The 21,984-nt window shown below is 56.1% G+C and overlaps 1 protein-coding gene across 1 annotated transcript; it reads left to right on the top strand.

Annotated features, from left to right (window-relative positions):
- Positions 1-20,307: 20,307 nt before the first annotated feature.
- LOC135330440 (olfactory receptor 14A16-like) lies at positions 20,308-21,093 on the top strand (the record flags this gene model as incomplete). The annotated part of the gene is made up of 2 exons (XM_064524086.1): positions 20,308-20,957; positions 21,000-21,093. Coding segments are annotated over 2 exons (744 nt in total), but the record flags the coding sequence as incomplete, so codon positions are not given.
- Positions 21,094-21,984: the final 891 nt, after the last annotated feature.

Genomic DNA, 21,984 nt, shown 5'->3' with positions numbered 1-21,984 from the left:
GCAGTGATGGTCAGCTCTGTGTGCAGGCCAGCAGCTCAGCTCTGCTGAGCCCACAGAATGGTGCAAAGGGGCTCTTCTGCTGCCTCTCAGCACCTGGGGCCCTCTCCTGACACACATGTTCGGAGTTGCTCTTTTGATGTCAGCCAACACACAGGCCATTCTCGGCAAGGCCCTCAGCCTGTGCATGATGCCCAAGGAAAGGGGAGGAGGTTATGTAAGAAGTCTGGCAGATGTGGAGACCAGAGGAGGATGCAGCAACGGAGCGGAAGGTGTGTTTGTGGCAGGCTGAGGAGGCAGGTGCAGGCATTAGGAGTGGGAAAGAGGAGGAGGTGGCAGCAGAGGTTGAGAAGAGATGGGCAGGAGAGGGCAAGGAGGCAGTGGCCGTGGTGAGGCTTCAAGGTGGTGGCCACTTGGAGAAAAGGCTAACAAGGAAAGGAAGGGGATGACAGTGAGGCACAGAGTGTCTGTTCCAGGGCCAGTGGCCACATCTACCACCACCTGTTTCTGGAGGTGAGGGCCACCTCTGCTGTGAGGGCCGAGAAAGCCCTGCCACAGGAGAGCTCCGGCCACTCTCCTCCCTGGCCCACTCTAACCCCAAGCCAGGAGGCAGGCACTGAAGACGCCTTGGACACAGGCTGCTGAGACACACCCACCGCCCCCCCAGCAAGGGCTGGGGCAAAGGCCAACCCTCCAAACTCCCCAGGGCACGCGACAGGACAAGCCCCGTGGGCAGCAGGGTACCGGCAGGTCCTGACAGCGCAGCTGCAGCAGCAAGCTCTCAGGCCACAGCCAGGACACGCGCAACACAAACAGCACACCTAGGAGAGGACAACAGCACTTTGCTTTTATTGTGTGCATGCAGGCACAGATGACAAGGGGCAGCTCCTCATGGCACCTCCAGCCTGCAGCCTTTCCAAACACACTGTGCTGCCTTGCACAAGCCAGAACACCCCAAGAACGTGGAAGCAAGGGCAGGCCCTGAGCTCCTGCGACAAACTTGCCCCAGGGCAGGCAGAGACTGAGAGCTGCAGGGCACAGCTGGTGTCTTGGTGCTGCAAGAGCAGGCAGCCACTGGCCTGCAAGGGCCCAGAGGAGCCTTGGCAATGGGCCCTGCTCAATGCTGCAGAGGAAGGCGAAAAACCCCCAGGCACTGCTGCCAATGTGTCCTGGGGGAAAATTCCTTCCTGACCCCAAAGCTGGCGATCGGCTCTTCCCTGGGCATGTGAGCAAGGCCTGCCTCCCGGCCAGCCCTGCGAGGCTTCTCACGCCCACCAGGGCAGAAGACACCAGCGCTGCCCAACCCCTTTCCTCTCTCAACCTGCAGCCACCTTAGGGGCTCCAGAGAGTAGCAATAAAAACCCCCAAAAACCAAAAAACAACCCACTGACCCAACAGAGCTGGGGGAAAAACGTCTTTCCTGGGCCCTGCAGGAAACTACCAGCTGCTCCAGAGGGTTGGCGGAGAGGTATGACACTGAGGAGAACCACCTGGAACATCCTCACATCCCATCGCCTGCATTTCCCGGCTGCTGCATCTGGCACCGAAGCAGATCTGCATGGGGAGCTTTGGAAGGGTCTTTGGCTGCCGAGAAGGCATGTCCTTGTTCTTTGCAGGCCCTCAAGTTCACTTTTCCCACTGATCTGCAGCTGGAAAGGCCTGGTGCCCTTGGGCATCTCCAGGTGTGTGGGGGTCTTCTCATGCCAGCAAGGGCTTGGTCCAGTCTCTGCAGGACAACAGCTACATCCAGCTTTGAATCCGAGCCTGCTCGGAGCATGACTTGGATCAGAGCACCTGCAGAGAACTCTTACGACGGAAATGCTTCCACGATCCAATGGCTACACAAGGGCTGAATCAGCTGTGAGATTCAGCCCCTTGCCTTCCCATCAGCAAATGCCTGGCCACAGTCTCCGCTCCCAGAGGAATGGCTGCTGACAGTGGTGGGAGGTGTCCCTTCCATTGCCCACAGCAGGCCTGCAGAGGCCAGCAGTGCCCAGAAGCACAAAACGAGGACAGGAAGAAAGCCTTCAAGCCTGCTTGCCTTGGCCTCCTTGGGTCCGCTCAGCTGATGGGGCTTCCAAGAGACCTGCAGCTGGCAGATGCTGACCTCCCTCCGCTTTCCGGAGAGGGAAAACACTGTGAAAACATTGCTGTGCCTTGGGATTGCTCTCTCCATCTTTGGAGGCGTCCCAGGCAGAAGAGGAACAGCATCAGCAGTCTTGCTGAGGCTCAGACAAGCCAAAGGCCCAATCTGAGAGCAGGTGCTGGCCACTGCAGCAGCACTCTCTCCCAACAGGTAGCTGCTGCCCAACAAAAGCCCTTGCTGGCACAGGCCCTTGTCCCAGCAGGCTGCAAGCACTTTCTCTGAAGAAAGAAGGCTATTGGTCCACAAGCAGCAGGCAACCTCTTCTCTGCCCGTGCTGCTGCAACCTGCCACCGGTACAGACTGGCGCGAGACGCCAAGCACAGGCAAGGAGAACTGGCACCTCCGAGAGTCCCTTGTCCTCAGGGGGAACATTGGTGCCATGATGGGGAAGGGCCGCCTGCTTCCCACTTCCAGCAGCTCTGCGAGGCTTTGCCAGGGAGCTCGGACTTCCCATCTCCATCAGGCTCTCAGCAGTCCTCATCCCAGGCAGCCATTTCCTGAGGCTCTTTCAAAGAGCCCTCTCTGCTGTCACAGGTCAGGCACTGAGGGCCACTGCGCTCAGCAGGCCAGCAAAGGTGCTGCACGCGGGCAGTTGCCACAGGCCAGGTCGTGGCCACATGCCACGAGCATCAAGAGCTGCTCTAGGTCATTTGACTGAAAGCACACACACAACACTGCCTCACCACACGCATCCTAATACCCATTGCTGACTCCTGCCACCACATTGAGTCCTGCAATGAGCCAGCAGATTCCTAGGCACTGGAACCTGCATTCCAGTGGTGGCAACAAGGGCCAGGAAATGGCTTCAGAAAGAATGAGATGGCGGCTATCTTTTTGGAGTCTATGGAAGAGCTGTGTTTCCCTCTCGGGAAGAGCAGTGGAAGGGAGCTCTGCCTGGGCAGCTGGAAGCGCACAATAGCCCTGCGTGACACTCAGCAGGCAAGCACGCTGCAAGAGCAGGATTTGGAGAGACACACAGGCACAGGCAGCCTCTCTGATTTGCTGCCTTGTCTGCCTCCTGTTAGCTGGAGGAAGGAAGTGCTCCACAGTCAAATCCTGCACAGCTCCTGCAAACGCCCAAGCAGACTTCCTCGAGCCCTGCGCAGTGCACTGCCTCCAAGCTCTGCACTAGCACCACAACACAGCACCGCACACTTCAACCTCAGCATGGCCCTCCCCGCTGACCTCTCCTGCAAATGCCGCTGCCACAGCTCCCAAGATGGAGCAGCCCCAAGACAATTTCCACCATGCCCCTTGAGGGCCTGACAAGCACCAGATGCCTGAGGTCACGGCAAGCTTTCAGAGGACACCTCCAAACACCTAGCAGCACCCGCGGAGCCAGCACAACGCGGAACACAGCCAACCTGGGAGCTCCACAAAGGCAGGGTTTTCTCCACCCCAAAAGCACAGGACAGCTTGGGCTTTGTCTCAGCACTGCTGAAGCTCATGCAGCCTCCTCAGAAAGCTCCTGACGCAACACCAATGGCCACCACAAAGGGAGAAACAAGGGCAGCAGGGGTGGAGCAAGAGGCAGGCAGAGCTTTGTTGCACTGCATGGGAAAGTGGTTGGGCCAGCACCAGGCTACTCAGTTGCCTGCAGTCTCTTGCCAGTGGGAAGTGCAGGCCAGTGCGGCCAGAGAGATCACCAGTGCTTTGGGGCTCTCCTGTCTCCCTTGTGGCCTGAGCAGGCTGCAGAGTGGTGCCCCTCTCTTTGCTAGGCCCCTTCTCTCACTCTCCTTGGCCAAGAGGCATCCTAGGGTCTCACCATGCCTGTCTTCTCCATCCTGGGTTTCTTCAGGCCCTGTTGAGGCAGTGTTAGGGAGCGGAGCGGCAGACACAGGCACTCGACGAGCCCGCGAAGCAGAGCAGTGAGTGGTGTCAGCACCAAAGCCGGGCAGAAAAGGTGCAAAGCAAGGGCTGGAAGGACGGTCAGAGGAAGGCCAGGAGGAGGTCTCTGTACCAAGTAGAGGTGCAGCTGCTGGGTGCTTCCATGGTTCAGTGTCCTGAGGTGCAGGCACTGGTGCCCCTGCATGTGCTGCGATAATGCCCTGCTCGGTAGCCATCGATAGCCCTGCTGGCCTCGCAGGAGTGTGTTCGTGCCCAAGGACAGCCTGCCGAGAGCCTGCCGAGAGCCCTTGGCTGCAGGCAGCTCTGTGCTCTGGCAGGGGGCCCGGGAGGCTGCGCCTCTTCTGCTGCCGCGGGGCATTGTGACTGCGTTGCCGGGGGACAGCACTGTGACATCGGGGCCCCGGGGCCCCGCCGCAGCCTCCCCTGCCAGCTGCCTGCTGGCCCAGCATCAGCGCATGGCACAAGGTCCCTGGGGTGCCAGCCCTCGCGCAGTCCCTGTGCCCAGGACACCAGGGCAGCTGGTCCTCTCCTTGCCTGGCTGCACACTGGGCGTGGCCGGCAAAGCCTGCTGGGCTCCTTGCTCTGTGTCCCTGTGCACCAGGGTGTCCCTGTCACCGCAGAAAGGGCAGCAGTCCAGTCACATGCTGGCATTGGCAAGTGGCTTCTCTCGCAGCTCCACCAGCAGCCGGGGAGCTTGGCAGAGCTGGGCACAGTGCCAGCAGCTGGGCAGCAGTGACCTGCTGGCAGCTGGAGGTGGGGGTGTTGGAGGGGAGGGCGAGCTCAGTTGTTCTGGGCACCAGAGCGTGGCCCCGGGCCACGGCTGCAGGCCCATCTTCCGCCCTGCCGCACAGCATCGGTGCCAGGGCCCTAGACGGACTTATTCAGGCACAGAACAGCAGCAGGTCCAGCAAAGAAGTGCTCTCTCTTCTCAACACGGCTTCAGCAGAAGCACAACCTCTGGAAGCTTACACAGTGGCTCCTGTGGCTGTCAACACTACGACCATGCCCTGAGACAGCTGCTGCCAGGCCTTCCAGCTGTTGGCGTCTGCAGGTTGAATCACATGTGCCTAGGATTTTCCAAAAGGCCGGCCTCTAAACCTCCTCTCTTTGATAGGCTCCTGAAGCAAGCCATTTCTGACTGCCAAACTGGGAGCAGGCTTCTTCAAGACAAAGTTTGGCGACAGCCAGCTGTGGGCTTAGCTGCCTGTGTGGGGTGCAACTCCAAGGCAGCATTGCCATGAAAGTCTCCAAGGCCAATGCAGGTGACCAGGGATTGAGAAGCTGTTGTCTCAAGCAACCTGGCCAAGCACAGACGAGGAGGTTCACCTGTCTGATTGAGAAAGCCTTTGGGAGCAACAGTTCGGTGTCTCTTTCTTTGTTTGTTTGTTTTTTCCTTGATAGCAGCAATGAGAGGAAATGGCAGTTAGCAAGGCTGTGGAAGTGCAAAGGCTGGAGCACTTTCTGGAGTTGGAGTCTGTAGGAAAGCTGCCATTTCCAAGCGTCTTGAGCAGCACTGGGAAGGCTTGGCATAGGCCTGGTTTACTGCAGTCAGCCTCTCTACTAAAGCTAGCACTCAGCGCCCCTCGCAGCTCGGCAGGAGTTTGCTGAGGCCTTGCACATACCCCACTGCCTTCTTGTGTGCATGCCACCTTGTTCAGCAGCTACTTGCACAACTCTGCAAGAGTTGGACAAGACCTCGTCTTGGGCATGCCTAGTTTCTTGGCAGGAGACTGACCTTGAGAGGTGCAGGCCCATTTTCTCTCTCCAGCTTTGACATTGGCAGGCCGCAGCAAGGGCCAGCTGCTCCCTCAGCTGCTGCTGGGAGCTGGGAGCCAAACACAGTCCCACGGCTGCCATGGCAGCGACGTCCCCAGCCAGGGCCCCATCCCACAGTAGCCACATGAGGTGAGCGAGGCAGGCCCAGAGATGGCAGCTCGCTTCAAGCAAGAGTCCAGATCCTCAGGTGTGCTCGTGGGGATGAGACAGGTGCGAGGTCAAGCTGGGAAACCAATCCCCGGGTCAAGGTCAGCATGAGGTCTGACGAGGGTGCCTAGGGTCAGACACAGTCCAGTGATCAGCAGGTAGGTCCCGGGTCAAGCCAAGAGGTCTGGCCATGGGCCAGGTGTCCATGACCAGGCACAGGCATGGCTGGAGCTGAGCAGAAGACTAGTGCTCCTACAGTGGGACTTGTACTCGCCTCAGGAGAAAGCAGGGGTGGCCAGCTCTGTGTGCAGGCCAGCAGCTCAGCTCTGCTGAGCCCACAGAATGGTGCAAAGGGGCTCTTCTGCTGCCTCTCAGCACCTGGGGCCCATTCCTGACACACATGTTCAGAGTTGCTCTTTTGATGTCAGCCAGCAGACAGGCCATTCTCAGCAAGGCCCTCAGCGTGTGCATGATGCCCAAGGAAAGGGGAGGAGGTTATGTAAGAAGTCTGGCAGATGTGGAGACCAGAGGAGGATGCAGCAACGGAGCAGAAGGTGTGTTTGTGGCAGGCTGAGGAGGCAGGTGCAGGCATTAGGAGTGAGAAAGAGAAGGAGGTGGCAGCAGAGGTTGAGAAGAGATGGGCAGGAGAGGGCAAGGAGGCAGTGGCCGTGGTGAGGCTTCAAGGTGGTGGCCGCTTGGAGAAAAGGCTAACAAGGAAAGGAAGGGGATGACAGTGAGGCACAGAGTGTCTGTTCCAGGGCCAGTGGCCACATCTGCCACCATCTGTTTCAGGAGGTGAGGGTCACCTCTGCTGTGAGGGCCGAGAAAGCCCTGCCACAGGAGAGCTCCGGCCACTCTCCTCCCTGGCCCACTCTAACCCCAAGCCAGGAGGCAGGCACTGAAGACGCCTTGGACACAGGCTGCTGAGACACACCCACCGCCCCCCAGCAAGGGCTGGGGCAAAGGCCAACCCTCCAAACTCCCCAGGGCACGCGACAGGACAAGCCCCGTGGGCAGCAGGGTACCTGACAGCGCAGCTGCAGCAGCAAGCTCTCAGGCCACAGCCAGGACACGCGCAACACAAACAGCACACCTAGGAGAGGACAACAGCACTTTGCTTTTATTGTGTGCATGCAGGCACAGATGACAAGGGGCAGCTCCTCATGGATCCTCCAGCCTGCAGCCTTTCCAAACACACTGTGCTGTCTTGTACAAGCCAGAACACCCCAAGAACGTGGAAGCAAGGGCAGGCCCTGAGCTCCTGCAACAAACTTGCCCCAGGGCAGGCAGAGACTGAGAGCTGCAGGGCACAGCTGGTGTCTTGGTGCTGCAAGAGCAGGCAGCCACTGGCCTGCAAGGGCCCAGAGGAGCCTTGGCAATGGGCCCTGCTCAATGCTGCAGAGGAAGGCGAAAAACCCCCAGGCACTGCTGCCAATGTGTCCTGGGGGAAAATTCCTTCCTGACCCCAAAGCTGGCGATCAGCTCTTCCCTGGGCATGTGAGCAAGGCCTGCCTCCCGGCCAGCCCTGCGAGGCTTCTCACGCCCACCAGGGCAGAAGACACCAGCGCTGCCCAACCCCTTTCCTCTCTCAACCTGCAGCCACCTTAGGGGCTCCAGAGAGTAGCAAAAACAACCCAAAAACCAAAAAACAACCCACTGACCCAACAGAGCCGGGGGAAAAACGTCTTTCCTGGGCCCTGCAGGAAACTACCAGCTGCTCCAGAGGGTTGGCGGAGAGGTATGACACTGAGGAGAACCACCTGGAACATCCTCACATCCCATCGCCTGCATTTCCCGGCTGCTGCATCTGGCACCGAAGCAGATCTGCATGGGGAGCTTTGGAAGGGTCTTTGGCTGCCGAGAAGGCATGTCCTTGTTCTTTGCAGGCCCTCAAGTTCACTTTTCCCACTGATCTGCAGCTGGAAAGGCCTGGTGCCCTTGGGCATCTCCAGGTGTGTGGGGGTCTTCTCATGCCAGCAAGGGCTTGGTCCAGTCTCTGAAGGACCACAGCTACATCCGGCTTGGAATCCGAGCCTGCTCAGAGCATGACTTGGATCAGAGCACCTGCAGAGAACTCTTACGATGGAAATGCTTCCACGATCCAATGGCTACACAAGGGCTGAATCAGCTGTGAGATTCAGCCCCTTGCCTTCCCGTCAGGAAATGCCTGGCCACAGTCTCCGCTCCCAGAGGAATGGCTGCTGACAGTGGTGGGAGGTGTCCCTTCCATTGCCCACAGCAGGCCTGCAGAGGCCAGCAGTGCCCAGCAGCACACCACGAGGACAGGAAGAAAGCCTTCAAGCCTGCTTGCCTTGGCCTCCTTGGGTCCGCTCAGCTGACAGGGCTTCCAAGAGACCTGCAGCTGGCAGATGCTGACCTCCCTCCGCTTTCCGGAGAGGGAAAACACTGTGAAAACATTGCTGTGCCTTGGGATTGCTCTCTCCATCTTTGGAGGCGTCCCAGGCAGAAGAGGAACAGCATCAGCAGTCTTGCTGAGGCTCAGACAAGCCAAAGGCCCAATCTGAGAGCAGGTGCTGGCCACTGCAGCAGCACTCTCTCCCAACAGGTAGCTGCTGCCCAGCAAAAGCCCTTGCTGGCACAGGCCCCTCTCCCAGCAGGCTGCAAGCACTTCCTCTGAAGAAAGAAGGCTGTTGGTCCACAAGCAGCAGGCAACCTCTTCTCTGCCCGTGCTGCTGCAACCTGCCACCGGTACAGACTGGCGCAAGACCCCAAGCACAGGCAAGGAGAACTGGCACCTCCGAGAGTCCCTTGTCCTCAGGGGGAACATTGGTGCCATGATGGGGAAGGGCCGCCTGCTTCCCACTTCCAGCAGCTCTGCGAGGCTTTGCCAGGGAGCTCGGACTTCCCCTCTACATCAGGCTCTCAGCAGTCCTCATCCCAGGCAGCCATTTCCTGAGGCTCTTTCAAAGAGCCCTCTCTGCTGTCACAGGTCAGGCACTGAGGGCCACTGCGCTCAGCAGGCCAGCAAAGGTGCTGCACATAGGGCAGTTGCCACAGGCCAGGTCGTGGCCACATGCCACGAGCATCAAGAACTGCTCTAGGTCATTTGACTGAAAGCACACACACAACACTGCCTCACCACACGCATCCTAATACCCATTGCTGACTCCTGCCACCACACTGAGTCCTGCAATGAGCCAGCAGATTCCTGGGCACTGGAACCTGCATTCCAGTGGTGGCAACAAGGGCCAGGAAATGGCTTCAGAAAGAATGAGATGGCGGCTATCTTTTTGGAGTCTATGGAAGAGCTGTGTTTCCCTCTCGGGAAGAGCAGTGGAAGGGAGCTCTGCCTGGGCAGCTGGAAGCGCACAATAGCCCTGCGTGACACTCAGCAGGCAAGCACGCTGCAAGAGCAGGATTTGGAGAGACACGTGGGCACAGGCAGCCTCTCTGATTTGCTGCCTTGTCTGCCTCCTGTTAGCTGGAGGAAGGAAGTGCTCCACAGTCAAATCCTGCACAGCTCCTGCAAACGCCCAAGCAGACTTCCTCGAGCCCTGCGCAGTGCACTGCCTCCAAGCTCTGCACTAGCACCACAACACAGCACCGCACACTTCAACCTCAGCATGGCCCTCCCCGCTGACCTCTCCTGCAAATGCCGCTGCCACAGCTCCCAAGATGGAGCAGCCCCAAGACAATTTCCACCATGCCCCTTGAGGGCCTGACAAGCACCAGATGCCTGAGGTCACGGCAAGCTTTCAGAGGACACCTCCAAACACCTAGCAGCACCCGCGGAGCCAGCACAACGCGGAACACAGCCAACCTGGGAGCTCCACAAAGGCAGGGTTTTCTCCACCCCAAAAGCACAGGACAGCTTGGGCTTTGTCTCAGCACTGCTGAAGCTCATGCAGCCTCCTCAGAAAGCTCCTGACGCAACACCAATGGCCACCACAAAGGGAGAAACAAGGGCAGCAGGGGTGGAGCAAGAGGCAGGCAGAGCTTTGTTGCACTGCATGGGAAAGTGGTTGGGCCAGCACCAGGCTACTCAGTTGCCTGCAGTCTCTTGCCAGTGGGACGTGCAGGCCAGTGCGGCCAGAGAGATCACTAGTGCTTTGGGGCTCTCATGTCTCCCTTGTGGCCTGAGCAGGCTGCAGAGTGGTGCCCCTCTCTTTGCTAGGCCCCTTCTCTCACTCTCCTTGGCCAAGAGGCATCCTAGGGTCTCACCATGCCTGTCTTCTCCATCCTGGGTTTCTTCAGGCCCTGTTGAGGCAGTGTTAGGGAGCGGAGCGGCAGACACAGGCACTCGACGAGCCCGCGAAGCAGAGCAGTGAGTGGTCTCAGCACCAAAGCCGGGCAGAAAAGGTGCAAAGCAAGGGCTGGAAGGACGGTCAGAGGAAGGCCAGGAGGAGGTCTCTGTACCAAGTAGAGGTGCAGCTGCTGGGTGCTTCCATCGTTCAGTGTCCTGAGGTGCAGGCACTGGTGCTCCTGCATGTCCTGCGACAATGACCTGCTCGGTAGCCATCGATAGCCCTGCTGGCCTCGCAGGAGTGTGTTTGTGCCCAAGGACAGCCTGCCGAGAGCCTGCCGAGAGCCCTTGGCTGCAGGCAGCTCTGTGCTCTGGCAGGGGGCCCGGGAGGCTGCGCCTCTTCTGCTGCCGCGGGGCATTGTGACTGCGTTGCCGGGGGACAGCACTGTGACATCGGGGCCCCGGGGCCCCGCCCCAGCCTCCCCTGCCAGCTGCCTGCTGGCCCAGCATCAGCGCATGGCACAAGGTCCCTGGGGTGCCAGCCCTCGCGCAGTCCCTGTGCCCAGGACGCCAGGGCAGCTGGTCCTCTCCTTGCCTGGCTGCACACTGGGCGTGGCCGGCAAAGCCTGCTGGGCTCCTTGCTCTGTGTCCCTGTGCACCAGGGTGTCCCTGTCACCGCAGAAAGGGCAGGAGTCCAGTCACATGCTGGCATTGGCAAGTGGCTTCTCTCGCAGCTCCACCAGCAGCCGGGGAGCTTGGCAGAGCTGGGCACAGTGCCAGCAGCTGGGCAGCAGTGACCTGCTGGCAGCTGGAGGTGGGCGTGTTGGAGGGGAGGGGCGAGCTCAGTTGTTCTGGGCACCAGAGCGTGGCCCCGGGCCACGGCTGCAGGCCCATCTTCCGCCCTGCCGCACAGCATCAGTGCCAGGGCCCTAGCCGGACTTCTTCAGGCACAGAACAGCAGCAGGTCCAGCAAAGAAGGGCTCTCTCTTCTCAACACGGCTTCAGCAGAAGCACAACCTCTGGAAGCTTACACAGTGGCTCCTGTGGCTGTCAACACTACGACCATGCCCTGAGACAGCTGCTGCCAGGCCTTCCAGCTGTTGGCGTCTGCAGGTTGAATCACATGTGTGCCTAGGATTTTCCAAAAGGCCGGCCTCTAAACCTCCTCTCTTTGATAGGCTCCTGAAGCAAGCCATTTCTGACCGCCAAACTGGGAGCAGGCTTCTTCAAGACAAAGTTTGGCGACAGCCAGCTGTGGGCTTAGCTGCCTGTGTGGGGTGCAACTCCAAGGCAGCATTCCCATGAAAGTCTCCAAGGCCAATGCAGGTGACCAGCGATTGAGAAGCTGTTGTCTCAAGCAACCTGGCCAAGCACAGACGAGGAGGTTCACCTGTCTGATTGAGAAAGCCTTTGGGAGCAACAGTTCGGTGTCTCTTTGTTTGTTTGTTTTTTCCTTGATAGCAGCAATGAGAGGAAATGGCAGTTAGCAAGGCTGTGGAAGTGCAAAGGCTGGAGCACTTTCTGGAGTTGGAGTCTGTAGGAAAGCTGCCATTTCCAAGCGTCTTGAGCAGCACTGGGAAGGCTTGGCATAGGCCTGGTTTACTGCAGTCAGCCTCTCTACTAAAGCTAGCACTCAGCGCCCCTCGCAGCTCGGCAGGAGTTTGCTGAGGCCTTGCACATACCCCACTGCCTTCTTGTGTGCATGCCACCTTGTTCAGCAGCTACTTGCACAACTCTGCAAGAGTTGGACAAGACCTCGTCCTGGGCATGCCTAGTTTCTTGGCAGGAGACTGACCTTGAGAGGTGCAGGCCCATTTTCTCACTCGAGCTTTGACATTGGCAGGCCGCAGCAAGGGCCAGCTGCTCCCTCAGCTGCTGCTGGGAGCTGGGAGCCAAACACAGTCCCACGGCTGCCATGGCAGCGACGTCCCCAGCCAGGGCCCCATCCCACAGTAGCCACATGAGGTGAGCGAGGCAGGCCCAGAGATGGCAGCTCGCTTCAAGCAAGAGTCCAGATCCTCAGGTGTGCTCGTGGGGATGAGACAGGTGCGAGGTCAAGCTGGGAAACCAGTCGCCGGGTCAAGGTCAGCATGAGGTCTGACGAGGGTGCCTAGGGTCAGACACAGTCCAGTGATCAGCAGGTAGGTCCCGGGTCAAGCCAAGAGGTCTGGCCATGGGCCAGGTGTCCATGGCCAGGCACAGGCATGGCTGGAGCTCAGCAGAAGACTAGTGCTCCTACAGTGGGACTTGTACTCGCCTCAGGAGAAAGCAGGGGTGGCCAGCTCTGTGTGCAGGCCAGCAGCTCAGCTCTGCTGAGCCCACAGAATGGTGCAAAGGGGCTCTTCTGCTGCCTCTCAGCACCTGGGGCCCTTTCCCAACACACATGTTCAGAGTTGCTCTTTTGATGTCAGCCAGCACACAGGCCATTCTCGGCAAGGCCCTCAGCCTGTGCATGATGCCCAAGGAAAGGGGAGGAGGTTATGTAAGAAGTCTGGCAGATGTGGAGACCAGAGGAGGATGCAGCAAAGGAGAGGAAGGTGTGTTTGTGGCAGGCTGAGGAGGCAGGTGCAGGCATTAGGAGTGGGAAAGAGGAGGAGGTGGCAGCAGAGGTTGTGTGCTGCTGCAACCTGCCAGCAGTGCAGACTGGTGCGAGATGCCAAGCACAGGCAAGGAGAACTGGCACCTCTGAGAGTCCCATGTCCTCAGGGGGAACATTGGTGCTGTAATGGGGACGGGCCGCCTGCTTCCAGTTACAGCAGCTCTGTGAGGCTTTGCCAGGGAGCTCGGACCTCCCACCTCCATCAGGCTCTCAGCAGGTGAAGGCCTGATTGCAGGTAGGCAAACGCAATGTGCAGGTAGCACTGACGCCAAGTCAGCTTTGATGTGTGTTATCAAGCAGAGCAGTCAGGCACTGACAGCCAGCCCCTGGGGCGGGTGATCCTTACCATCATGCATTGCTCAGGGCTCTTCCTGGGGCAGTGCACAGTTGGGGGTGTGCAATGTCGAGTGCAGCACCATGATACAGCTCCTCCTGGGCTCCCAGGGGACAAGGAGGCAGCAAGGCCACAGTGCTTTAAAGAATGGCATCCTCTCATGGGCCTCGGTGGCAGAGACACCAGCGAAAGCCAAGAGGACAGAGACCTCAGTTCTGTTGGAGTCTTTCAACCTTGGCAGTGCCCTCGGCCACCTCCACCTCAGGTTGTCCTATGCCTTCCCAGACCTGTGCCTGTTTCCCTGCAGACTGTGCACACCCAACCTGCTTCCACACCTTGCTCTCACTCACCCCAGGATCTCCCGACCTCTCCTGATGTCTTCCTCTCCTCACTTGCTTTTCTCTGAAACACAAAGCCAGGGGCTGATCACAGACTCCCTCTGGGTGACCGATAGCACCACCGCTCTCCCCTATGAGTGACATTCTTTTTACTTGAAGTCCACTCTGAATCTCTCCAGATGCAGTTTGTGGCTTTTTCCCCTTCCCCTGCTGTTTCCCACTACCAAGAAAAGCTCCAGTATCTCTAAAACCACCCTTCAAGCAGTCACAGGCTCCTACTCTACTGCCATTTGCCTCCCCTTGAGCAGGCTAAAGAAGCTCAGGTCCTTCAGCCTCCCCTGATGGATGGGGTTATTCCCACCTATGCGCAGGATTTGGTATTTCTCTCTTATAAATCTTCATAAGCTATCTGTTGTCTGAATCACCCGAGTTACTCAAGATCCTTCTGGACTGAAGGTCCTCCTGTGTCAAAACAAAAACAACAAACAAACAAAGAGAAAGAAACCAAAACAGCACCAATGAGTTAAGGGTCAGCAGGAGTGGGCTGACTGTAGGGGAAGGGATCAGGATGGTAATAGAGACAAACTTAGAAGGTGAGAAAGAAAAAAAAAACAAAAAGAAGAGGGAAATTAAAAGCAAAGTAAGGGATTGAACAGGGCTGTCTTGGGGATTCCTGCCATGAAGCCCGGCATCTGAATAATTCTGCCTGGAGGAGGACAGGAAAGCTGGCATGCTTCCACTGTTACAGGGCACCTGCGTCCTTTCCCAGGCACCAACAAGAGAGGATCGAGGGTGGGAAGGTTCATGGACTCCTTCAGAGTGGAGGAAGGGACCTCAGGAGGTCTATAGCCCAATCTCTTTGCTCACAGCAGCAAGGAGTCAGACCAGGTTGCTCATGGCTTCATCCAGTCTGGTCTTGGAAACTTCCAAGGCAGGAGACTGCACAGCCTCTCCGAACAACCATTTCCAAGGCATGACCATCCTCATAGTGGAGAAGTTTTCCTTATGTCCTGCACAAATGTCTCTTCTTTCAACTTATGCCCATTGTCTCTTGTCCTCCCACTGTGCACCCTGGTGAAGAGCCAGGCTCCATCTTCTTGATAACCTCCTCACAGCCATTGGAAGGCTGCTATGATGTCCCTCTGATGCCACCTCTTCTGCAAGTAGAACAAGCCCCATTTCCTCACAGAGCAAGTGCTCCAGCTCCCCAACTACTTGGCCAAATTTTCTCCCAGTTATCAGCCTCTTTCTTTTCCTGGGAACCCGAAGCTGGCTGCAGTGCTCTCCTCGAGGTCTAATGAATACTGACTAGAAGGCGAGCATCATTTCCCTCGACCTCCCGCCTGTGCTCCTGCTCAGACAGCCCACGATGCTTCTGGCCTTCTTTGCTGCCAGGGAAAGCTGCTGGCTCATGTTTTGCCCCTGTCCCCCAGGGCCCTCAGGTCCTTTTCCACAGAGCCGCTCCCCAGGCACTCAGGCTCCAGCCTGTAACACTGTAGGGTGTGGGTTTCTCCCAGGTGCAAGACCTGGCATTTGTCCTTGTGGAATTTCATGAGGTTGCTGACAGCCCATTCCTCTTGAGTGTCTAGGTACCTCTGAATGGCAGCCCTCAAGCATATGGCTGGGCCCCTCCACCTCCAGTTTGGGGTCATCCACAAGCATGAGGTGTAGGGAACGGCGATCGGAAGATCTCGCGATGGCACGGAAAGAGGAAGGAAGAGGAAGGATATGACGTAGAGATAGCAGTATGCTTGTAGGTATATAAGCAAATACATGCGTACAATAAACGCCATTTGCAGCATCCTCATATTGGTGTCAGTGCTCATTGGCCCGGAGGCAGGGGGAGCCTCCGTGCCGTCTCAGGCGAACGGGAGATTGTCGCATCAGAAGGCGACAATGAGGAGTGTTTCCTCCTGCCTGTAACTAATACAGATGATAAACAAGACAAGTTTCTGGAGAGATCAGTGGTGCTCCACTTCTCCATGGCCTCCAGGAAGAGTACTACCCATTCACCACTGCCCTCTGAGCCTGACCTTCCAAGCGGCTTTTTATCCATCCGGTTGTCTACTCTTCTAGACTGTAACGTTCTAAAATGCATGAATATTGTGGGAGTTCTTTATTCATAGTAGGCAATTAGGTTGGTGAGGCACAGCTTACCCTGGGTAAATCCACACTAAGTGTTCCCAGGCACCTTCTTCTCCTTCACGTGCCCAGAAATGTGATCTGGGAGGATTTGCTGCATGACCCACTCCTCACCAAAGTGAGGCTGCACTGCCTGCAGCTCCCCAGGTTGTTCTCGTGGCCCTTTTTGAAGATGGATGCAACATTTGCCTTTCTCCAGTCATTGGGACTTCGCCCCATCTCCACAATCTTGCAAAGATGGTAGTGAGTGGCCTTGCAGTGACAGCAGTCAGCTCTCACTGCATGCTCATATGCAGCCCATCCAGCCCCACTGACTTGTGTAGTTTCAGTTCTCACAAGGAATCCCTCACTAACCTCATCCACCACTGGCTCTTTTTCTTCTCTGAGTCCTGACTCAAGGCACAACAACCTGGGAGACCTTGCCTGTGGAAATGGAAGCTAACAAGGGGCTGAGTTCCTCAGACCTACCTGCATCTGCTGCTACAAGACTCCCTGTCCCATTTAGCAGTGTGGCCACATTTTCCTTTTTATTCTTTGATTCTTACTGGAGCAGTAGCAGCTCATCTTCATGCCCTTGACATCCCCTGCAACTGTCAATTGTAGGGGAGCTTTTTCTTCCCTAACACCAAGCCTATGACTCTGGACAATATTTCTAAATTTCTTCTTTGCCTCTCCCTTCTTCCCCCTGCTGTATGCTGCCCTATTACCCTGCAGCTAAGGTGCGAGGTCCCTGTTTAGTCAAGTTGGCTCCCTGAGGTGTCTGCTAGTTTTAGCAAGTATCGGGATGGCCTATCCTTGTGCTTGGCAGGTCTGTCCTTAAAGACCTGCTGGCTTTGCTGAGCTCCTGGGCCCTTGAGAGCTGCGTCCCATGGCATCCCCCACCAGTGCCCTGAACAGCCCAGGAAGTCTGCTTCTCTGAAGTCCAGGGTCTGTACTCTGCTACTGTGCTTCCTCAGTCTCCTCAGGATCTGGGACGCCACATTTTCATGGTCATAGTAATGGGCATCTAGTGTCCTTGGAGGTGGCCAAGGAAATTCCCCATCTGGCCCCCACCTCATGCTCTAGAAGGATGGGGGTCATGCAGTCACTCCAACAGAGCAGGTAGGCACTGGCACATGCCTTGGACCGTCTCTCTCTCTCTCTCTTCACATGTTGCCAGATGTTTGTATGTGGGCAACTGACTCCCACCCTGCATCTCCAGTGATTCCAATGGGAGCTTAGACGAGGAGCTCATGGGCAGATCTCTCTGTTGTGCACGGTTCAGCTTAGGCAAGGGGAGTTGCAGGTCATGTGTATTTGTGGAGTTCATGGGAAGGATCTGAATCCCACAGCAGCCCAGCGCCTTCTAAACTGTCATGAGATGTCCAGATTGACTCATCTGAATCAAGACCTGAACCATGTGTCAATGAACTGCCTTCCTGTCCCCAGCTAGGTGTCCTGCCTAGTGAAGAGATGGGAAGAGGGGCTTCCAGAGTGGGACGTTTCCACCTCTCGTAGACAACCATCCTCTGATGAGACAAAAGGCAATGCTGGAATGGGTCTCTGTCCACTGTTTAGAGAGGGACCATTGGTGATTATTTTGGCATGGGGTTATTCTGCCCCCTGTGCACACCTTGCCACTTCTCCTTGCACATCTTCAGCAAGTTTCTGTTGTCCAGATCCCTGAGCAATTCTGCCCTTCAGAGCTGCCTCCCTTTGTCTCCCTTCTTGGCCCTTTCTAGGTGTCCTGCCTAGTTAAGAGATGGGAATAGGGGCTTCCAGAATGGGACACTTCCACCTCTTACAAATAACCCTCCTCTGATGACACAAATTGCAATGCTGCAATCAGTCTTCCTTCCGTGTTTAGAGAGGGACCATTGGTGATTATTTTAGTTTATTGCAGTGAACACTTCCCAGGAGGAGGGAGCACAAGGGACAGAGAAATTTATGCCTTCAGCTGGTCCTCTGCTTCTGAGAGGGGCCAGGCTCCTGGGATGGAGAGAGCTCATGGCAACCTCACAGCACTGCCCAGAGACAGCTGTGTGTAGGAGCAGCTCCTCTGCAAAGAGCAGCAGGGCTGCGGGCACTGCCTGCTGCTGCTGCTGAGATGAGATGAGACCAGACAGAGAGATGTGGAAGGCAGTGTGGAGTGGGAGGACAGAGGAGAGCTCATTGTGGGCGAAATCTTCACAGCCCTTTGCACAGTAAGTCTCTGGCTGCAGGGCAATGCTCCAGAGGTTCCTGGAGGGGTCTTCTGAACCCAGCCCATACCATGGCTGATGGGATTTTTAAAGATCTCTCTCCTGGATTATCCAGGGCATTGCAGGAGGAGGAGATCCTTCACAGCAGGGATTCCCTGCCACACCATCACAGGGACAGAGAATCCTGCTACCTTCTCCCAGGGATGGCTGCAGGGGAGTGAAGCTGCAGTGTGCACATAGGTCTGCCCAAGTTTGTGAGTCGGAGCAGCATCCCTGTGCTCCAGGCTGCTGTGTGCCCAGGACAGTGACTTTGCTGCCTGCAAAGCTCAGTGCTGCGGGGAGAAGCTCTGAGAGAGAGGATCGACTCCCGGCCAGGCAGCTTCATTCTCCCATCAAGAGGGTGCTGTGTGGGTCAAGGCTGCTCAGAGCTCTAGCTCATGCACATGACATGTCCAAGGGGTCTTTGAAAGAGGACGATCAAGAGAAGGGCTACTTGAAAGGGAAAGGGTGTTCCTTCTGTCATCTGTGCTTTCCGTTTTCTCCCTAATTTTAGCAGGGAGAAAAAAGGAGAGTTTTCTTTTTTAGCAAGGAACTGGGACTCACAAGCCTTCCCTCTCAGAGATCAGGAGGTCTGTAAGCTCAGCAAACCCCTTCAATCCCACCTCCACCTACAGACAGCATCAGCATCAGCAATGTGGTCTCCCTCAGGTTTATGCTACCTGCTCCTTACAAACTGCAGGCACAGAGACACTTCTGGACAGTGCACTGTCCCAGGAGGTTTCTGTTGGGCAGATCTGAGCACACAAAGGTGTGATGTGGTCTGTGAGCACTGATTGGGAAAAGATGTTGGGACAGAGAAAGGTTCCAGCAGGGACTGCTTCAGGCAGCAGAGCTGGGCAGGGAAGGAGAGGGAACTGCTAACAGAATCATCATGGGAGGATGGATTTGGGCAAGCCATGGTCAGTCCCTCCAGTGCAAACACATTCCAGTGAGCAAGCCCCCCCATGTCTCTGCTCCTACTCAGCAGAGCCTCTGCCCTGACAGTCGTGGAGTCCAGGCCATGAGCCATGTCCTCTGCAGCCAGACCTTCAGCAGAGGAGAGGGGCATCTCTCCTGCCACGGGCCCGTTCAGTGCTGCCCAACAAAGGGCCTGAGAGTGACTGCCCTGCAACGTCGCCATCTGCAAGGTGGCATGCCCAGCAGGGTAAGGTGAAGGTTTTCCCCAAGTGTCCTGTCTCTCTCCTTGCCTCCCTTGGCAGCAGGATCATGGTGTTGCTCCTTGTTTCCTCTCCTCGCCATGCTGCTCCTGTTCTTCTCTCAGGCTCTCCAGGGTGGATGGGTTTTCAGCTGCAGTTCAGACACCACCACTGCGAGTTGGGCAACAGAGGGGTCTGCATGGAAGTGGGGGGGTCCGCAGCCCCCTTCTAACCTGTGCAGCTCCAGGAAATGCAGTCTGTGGGGTTGGGAAAGGGCTGATCCTCCCTTAAGGAGAGCCCATCTTCAGTCCTGATGGTCCTTCGACTGTTTCCCTGTGGTGTCCTGCCAGGCTGCGAGCTGCCCTCCAGAAAGGCATTGCTGTCTCATAGCATATCTGTGATATCTGAGAGACCATGAAGATGGTCCAGAGATGCTGAGAGTATGGAGATGATGGTGGGAGGCTGTATATGGGCATCTGATAAGTTAAGCCCTGTGTGTCCTTGGCTAGAAGGGGTGTATGGAGACCTCCCTCTGGTGCCTGGAGAAAGGGTGAGAAGGTTGGAGAGCTGCTCTTTGAAACTGGACTCCTCTGCTCTCAGCTGTGACTGGTTTCCTTTTAGGGCAACATATGAGTGCAATCATCCACCAGCTCAACGAGGTGGGAGCACAAGACAGCTGGGAACAAGACTAACAGACAGACTAGCTGTCCTCACGCTGCAACAAGGGACAGTGAATCCGTTTTTCTCGGGACCCACAGTAGAAACACCAAGGATTTCTACCTTTGAGGAACACCCCAGGGGTGACAAGGACTTCTCAAAGAATATAAAAAAATCCCTGAAACTCTGTTCCTCAAACCTCACTCTTTAGAATTGGGAGTGAAGATGCTGGAAAGCCCTTCTACATGACGAGTGTATTTCACCTGACAGAAATGGTGAATGTCAGAGCTGGTCACTCCCATTCCCCTGTTCCCACAGCTGTACAGCATGACTGACCCTTCTGGAGCCCACGGGCAGAGGCCCCTGCTCCTCACAGCAGCACACTCAGCCAGTGCAAAGTGGAGCTGAAGCAAGGGAGCTGCACAAAGATCCTCTCAGTAAAGGGAGGCAATGTGGGGGGTTGTATGAGAACTGCAACAATTGGGGGATTTTTTTTGCTTGAAAAGTCTCTCCTAATGTCTCAATATCTTTTCTTCTTTGGACAGTCCACCATGCCCAGAGATAGCAAAATGTCCAACAGCAGCTCCCTCAATGAGTTCCTCCTCCTGGGCTTTGCAGACATGCGGGAGCTGCAGCTCTTGCACTTCTCATTCTTCCTGGGCATCTACCTGGCTGCCCTCCTGGGCAACAGCCTCATCATCACAGCCATAGCCTATGATCACCGCCTCCACACCCCCATGTACTTCTTCCTCCTCAACCTCTCTGTCCTGGACCTTGGCTCCATCTCCACCACTGTCCCCAAAGCCATGGCCAATTCTCTGTGGGGCACCAGGGTCATTTCGTATGCAGGATGTGCTGCCCAGGTCTTCCTCATTTTCTTCTTATTTGGAGGAGAGTATTCTCTTCTCACTGTCATGGCCTATGATCGCTATGTTGCCATCTGCAAACCCCTGCACTACGGGACCATCATGGGCAGCAGAGCTTGTGTCAAAATGGCAGCAGTTGCCTGGGCCAGTGGTTTTCTCAATGGTCTCCTGCACACTGTGAACACATTTTCAATACCACTCTGCCAAGGCAACACAGTGGACCAGTTCTTCTGTGAAATCCCCCAGATCCTCAGGCTCTCCTGCTCAGACTCCTACCTCAGGGAAGTTGGGCTTATTTTGGTTAATGCCTGTTTATTGTTTGGGTGTTTCATTTTCATTGTGCTGTCGTACGTGCAGATCTTTGCAGCTGTGCTGAGGATCCCCTCTGAGCAGGGCCGGCACAAAGCCTTTTCCATGTGCCTCCCGCACCTGGTCGTGGTCTCTCTGACTGTCATCACTGTCATGTTTGCCTACCTGAAGCCCCCCTCCATCTCCTCCCCAGCTGAGGATCTGGTGGTGGCTGTTCTGTACGCGGTGGTGCCTCCAACTCTGAACCCTCTCGTCTACAGCATGAGGAACAAGGAGCTCAAGGATGCCCTGAGGAAAGTGATTTCATGGACATTTTTCAGCAGCGGTAACATTGACATTGCTCTTCACAAATGACTCCCCCTGTGTCCCATACCAGGACTGAGCATTGTTTGTTCACTTTATTATGAGTATTGTTACTATTATTAGTAGTATTTGTTATCCTGTTGCTGCAGAAATGTTTGGATTCATTCCACCTTTACTGAGACTGCTCTGTCTCACCTGGTGCCCACATTACATTGTGTCTAACACTGGGTCAGAGCTGACTCCCTCACAGTATCTCTGTAATAAAGTAGGTTCTTCCTGGTGCAGTGCTTGAAGGCTGGCTCTTCTTCCAAAGCTGGTGTCAAGCATAGGCCCAAGGAACTGTGCCCCAGAATGGCATACTGTGCAGGGTTCTCCATGGGTTCAGGAGCAATAAGCTCATTGTTAAGGAAGTTATTGAGCTGAAACTGTCTAGAGGTAGCCGCTTAGCACAACTTCCATAAAACCTGCTTAGCATGAGGAGCTAAATTTGCTGAAGCCTTAGGCTGCACTCAGATGAGGAGCTTTCCCCTAGTTTGGTAAGAAAGGGCCCCAGAGCAGTTTCAGGCTGGGAAGAAAAGGGAGCTGCAAGCAGTCTGTGTTCCTGTGTCTCACGTTCCAAAAGGGAGGATGTCAAAACTTTGAAATAAGGCCTGTGCAGGGCATCAGGACCTTGAGGGACAAAGCCTCCTCTCATTGCTGGGGCAGTGTTAATTGTTAGGGTCTGGAATTACCTCCTCCTCATCAGGACCTTAAGAGACAAAGGTGGGACCCAACAAGGAACGAAGGCACATCCATCAGCAGAAACCACAGCAGTAAAGATAAGGAAAGAAACAGCCTGCGTAGGGACAGCGATGAGACCCAATAAAGAACAGCAGACCCCAGACCTGACTATTGCTCTTGGGCCGAACTACCGCATGAGGGGTGGAGAACTTAGACTGAAAA

The sequence above is a fragment of the Dromaius novaehollandiae genome, chromosome 21 (genome assembly GCF_036370855.1).
Source record: "Dromaius novaehollandiae isolate bDroNov1 chromosome 21, bDroNov1.hap1, whole genome shotgun sequence".
Classification (NCBI taxonomy): Eukaryota; Metazoa; Chordata; class Aves; order Casuariiformes; family Dromaiidae; genus Dromaius; species Dromaius novaehollandiae.
Note: the sequence above shows the minus strand (reverse complement) of the source record. Positions and strands in the feature narration are given on the sequence as shown.